The 5,032-nt window shown below is 39.8% G+C and overlaps 1 protein-coding gene across 1 annotated transcript; it reads left to right on the top strand.

Moving 5' to 3' along the window:
- Positions 1–2,296: 2,296 nt before the first annotated feature.
- On the top strand, positions 2,297–4,779 carry Spase25 (Signal peptidase complex subunit Spase25; the record flags this gene model as incomplete). The annotated part of the gene is given in 3 exon segments (XM_022854873.2): positions 2,297–2,543; positions 3,365–3,660; positions 4,487–4,779. Coding segments are annotated over 3 exon segments (588 nt in total). The 3' UTR covers positions 4,739–4,779.
- Between the last annotated feature and the right edge of the window lie 253 nt (positions 4,780–5,032).

Here is a 5,032-nt window from a genome sequence, read left to right as displayed (position 1 = left end):
CAGCTCATTACGTAAGTGAGAGGTAGTACAAAATAGTCTATCGTCTTCGGCCCAACGTCGCTCAGTGCAAAGCACTTCGTAGATCTGAACTTCAACCCTGATGAAGCACAAAACTTCCTGCAGGGAGTAGCTCTACTGATGCAGCTCACATGTGTCAGTGTGGACGTCTGTGTACCGTTTCATATGAGAGCAAGAGTATATACTGGAAAGGATTATATAGCTCATCTTGAGCTCATGCTTGCTATGTTTCTATCATTGTACCAAGTGGTGGATATTTCATTGCTGATAATCCCCGCCAGTTCCCCAGTTTCCCTGCAGATGTGAAACTTCTGTTTGCCTAGATACACAATTCGATTCTCCGCAAGTTACCGGCGTCCAAGAGCTACTTGGCATGATGGTTTTCCCGAACGTGTTGTAGCCATGGCAAAGACGAAGCTGTTTAAAACATTGCTCATAAGCCTTGTTGCTCGTGGAGAGTTTTATGTCATCGTTCTCGAACTCGCGAATATAGTCAGTAATGATCACTTAGCGTACATCTTTGGAGATTTCGACAGGTTACAAGCCATATCGCCTTCTAGCTGGTGGGTCTGTGGGTTCCGCGCATTAAGTGGTGGTACCCTATGATAGCCTAGGACCAAATGACGCTGTGGTACCCTATTCGACATTCATTCAAATTTGATTGGCGCTGTTGCTACAAATCATTTCAGGAGCTAGCGAACATGAATGGAAAAGATGCATATCTAGTACATGCTGTATGCATGTACAATGTTAGCTTTTCAAACAGGTACAGAGCTTGTCATGCTGCCGATCTTCTGTATCTGCAGAAGCTCCATAAAAGAGTGTGTAGCCTAGTAGTTCAAATGAGATGATAGCCGTTAGCTTTATTGTAGGATGTACCTGTTGTTTGTGTAAAGTTAACATTCTAAATTGGTGTTCTTATGACTGATTTCCTTACAACAATAATTACAGAGACAATTATCCACCCACAGGGCTTTGCATGTGTTTACGGGACGTCATGCCGGTTCTAACGAAAATCACTGGTACATGGATGTTGCGAATGAAGTAAAGACAATTCGAAAAGGACGCATTGCTACCGCAAACACCACTGTCATGTTTAAATATAACGGCCAAATTTGTAAAATGTCTAGATAGTTTCAAATCTCTAACGCTACTTTATAGAACTCAACCACAAAACAATATTAATTATTTTTTTTAATTTGATTTTATTGATATTTGATCGACATTTAGGTCATTGATACTAGTGGCGATTATATTTATTAAGCAGGACCTTTTCGGATTATTGACAATTTTGAATGCACAGAAATATATGCATAAGGTCCAGCGTTACCGATGCTCTATGTGACAACTGAATTGTATGTTTCAAACAAAATTAGGTTTTGTTGCAATTTTGTTGTTACTTAATTCACTACTATCTTCTCTTTTTTCTAAGCCTTCCATTTCCTGCCAAATTAATTGACAGTGTTTCCATTTTTCACTAGCTCAATGGAGGCGTCTGTAAATGTTTACTTTCGTATATTTCACGTTATCTGTTTCTACCTAGTCTTCGTGAAACTAACGTGAAACGGCTATGCGACTGCCCCCGCGCAAATTATCATTATCAACATTGATATATAAGTACCAAGCCGTTTGGTGGGGCTGTTAAAGAAACTCAATTAAGTCCAGTAAGATTCATCCCCGTTAGACCTGGTGCTGGGAAATCTTTGATCTACCGAGGAGATAAATCTAAAAACCTGCTCACACAATTAAAATAGCAAAAAACACAGTTTCTGCATAGATTCAATTATGAACTGTTAAAACCGCTATCTGACCAAATGAAGCAAACATATATATGTACATTGCACTCGAAAAATATATGACAGCTCTCTGAGAGGAGAACACCGTTATAGATAAGGTGAGCACGTAGGTCTCGATGGAGAACGCCCGGGGTGAATAAGTATGTAGCGTAAGAGCTTACAAGCAGCAGTACAAATGCCATACATTCTGATTATCTCTACGTAATGTGCATCTTGAGGTATTCATTGTATCATAATGTGAAGGAAACAGGAAAAATCATATCAAAACATGAGGATGCAATGAAGACGGCTGGGACGTCAAATAAGAGCGCAGTCAGAAATAACCTTTCCGTAACTCTCGTAAGACCGATAGTATCAGTGGCAAAGATCAATGGGCAACAGCATACGTAGCTAATGGCTTGTGTTATGATTCGGTGAAGTATGCTTTCTCTCCCCTTTCCCAACATTAAAGCGCCCCAACCGAAGCGGTTGTAAGCAACAATTCATTCATTCATTCATTCATTCACTAGTTGAAGAAGTCTCTACTGTTGCCGCAACCAAAGCGACAATATAGCGCGGAGTTGTCTGTGTCTGACACGTCACAGTAGTGTTAGTCGGCTGCCCGATAATTGAAGTAGTTGTAGCCGTTCGAATTTGCAGCGATTGTTGTTCGTTCATCTGAAGTGGTGTTTTTATTTTCGTCCGGAAAAATGTGCCAACAGACAGAAGATGTGCAGCAGGAAGTTAAGGGTATGTAATAATTCCGATAAGTTCAGAACTAGCTTTGGTCAGTGATAACAAAACTTTGATCGATTCAGTCGCTGAAGGTATCGCAGCAGCGATAGCAGTTCACTCCAGTCAATCGACAGTGCGGCAGCGAGAGGAGGAGAGGGGCAAAAAGGTTTGCCGGATTGGCGTATATAAAATGCGTTCTCATGCGATTGTATTCAATGGACCTGTTAAATGATTTAAGCTATAATTTTTGCTGTCTCATCAACCATCGTGCTTAACTTTATAGTAAAATCAGAGACAGTCCTGATTGCTAGCCACGTAAAACGTATAGGTATATTTAACGTCTCTTGCACTGGAGGCAAAGGAACAATTTCATGCCATATGTTTAATTTTTCATGGATCATGGCAGTCACAATATTTACGTTGATACTATGTGCTGTAGAAATTTATGAATAGAATGACATAACATGTTGTATCTGGCAGACAACGAAAAAAAGTTTTTATGCTTTGTCATTTTTTATTTTTCTTTATATTGTATGTAAAATAGACAGAAAATGAGACCGCAGTGGGGTAACCAAAACAAATATTAGGTTTAGATAATAGGCAAAATATAATTTGCTTTATTGCCGTATGATAAGTCAATGGGACTTGTACTGACATACTATAAATCTCCGTTTCTTGCCATTTCGTGATCACTTGAGCAAAGCTTTCCAGTAGTATAGCTACGCAACATCTATCCGGATATCGATGAACCGAAATGTAATAAACACATAGAGTTAATGCATACGCGTCAATAAAATAGACTAACTATATTGTGTTGTTTCAATTCATTGATCCAGTTGATAAATGGGATGGTGCAGCTGTGCGAAACGCGCTTGATGACGAAGTGCGGTGCATAGTCACCCATGACTATCGTATGGAGGAAGACCACTCGCTACCTGACGGTCGGTTAGCGATCTCCGTCTTAGCGGTGGCAGCTGCGGGATGGGCCTTGTTATGGGATTGGTGGCATCCATTTCCAGAATCCCGGCCTGTCCTGGTTGCCTGCGTCCTATCTTATTTCGCATTAATGGGTATTCTAACCCTATATACGAATTACTATGAAAAGGGCATCTTTGTTGTCGCCAAAAGGAAGGTAAGTAAAGATTTAAGTGGCAGATCCGAGCCTTGCGGAAGCCTGTTTCAATCCCCAAAGCCTTAGTTTGTTCGTGTGCAAGATTTACAAAAGACTGCGTACGATAGTAGAGTATTAAACTACTACGTTTTAGTTATTTCAGGAACTCTTAAATTTCACGAATCGTAAGAAAATGCATTGGTGGCTACCTCTTGATGATTAGGTCATTAGAGGTAGAGCTGGTCTTATTACTTTGATTTCTTAGATCTCGTGAATAGTCCAAAGTTCATGGTGATTTCAAAAAAACAATTCGCTTTTTGTTGAGTATTCATATCCTAACAGAAATTATTATATATGTAGGTTTTTTGGATTTTGCACAACGACTCATATATGATGCAGAATACGTTGATAAAGAAGGATAAATATTAGTACAACTATTAATTTATTTTGGTCAAATTTCAGAAAAAATTGAAAAATTCAAATAGTTAAATGTTCGGCGTGTATCACTAGCTTCGCCATGGTTGATCTACAAAGTGAATCCTTGCGTATATGAACTTTTTTAAAAACGAAAAAAATCGTGTATTCGTCGTACATATATTATTAGATCCGAGTTGGCCAAAAACACAGAACATATTGTCAGAGGCATTATAACATTGGTGCTCTGTGTATATATTGTATCTTCGTCAACTTACAGATCTGCGACCTCGCAGGGTTCATAGACAAGTATGTAATTCGCATGTTAAAAATAATTCAGAAACTCTCCTTAACGATGTCTGTTTGCATTTTTTCTCGTTATGCTAATTTTCTTCTGCGTACGTTGCAACGACGGGTCTGGATTTTGGTAAAGGACGAGGTTGGCCTTGAAGCAGCGAAGGTATTCACTGTCCGTTCGACGTTGGATCGGTTCGATGACATGTACAGACTCGAAATGACGATGCATGTAGAAGGGCAAAAGTCGACGAGTTATGCCCAGCTTGAGAAGTCAATCTCTTCGTGGTTTGATACCAACGGTGTTCTGCGGAAAGATCTCCTTCGCAAGGATGTGGACAAACTTCATCGATCGTTACTTGATGGCAGGAAGGCTTCAATCATTAACTGAGAAAAAGTGAAAAGAAAAGAATCCTTAAGCTGAAAAGAGAATGGTTGACAATAATAAAGCAAGGCAAGACGAAAAAAGGACAACCTTAAGCGACTGCGCAGTAATGTGGTGTAATCTGGCGGTAAACAAAAGACACCGCCTTCGCTTTTGATTACAGCTGATCAACGCTTCAGGACAGTAACTGCCTCAAAAGGAGTAGAAGATAATCTGGTATAGATAGAGCTCCTCTTTGTTTATGCGAGTCTGGGTGAAGGAGGAGGCATTATTTTACGAGTCTATACCTATGACACAGAA

The sequence above is a fragment of the Varroa jacobsoni genome, unplaced genomic scaffold, assembly GCF_002532875.2.
Source record: "Varroa jacobsoni isolate VJ856 unplaced genomic scaffold, vjacob_1.0 contig05275, whole genome shotgun sequence".
In the NCBI taxonomy this organism is placed as follows: Eukaryota; Metazoa; Arthropoda; class Arachnida; order Mesostigmata; family Varroidae; genus Varroa; species Varroa jacobsoni.
This window is presented reverse-complemented; position numbering and strand designations above follow the sequence as displayed.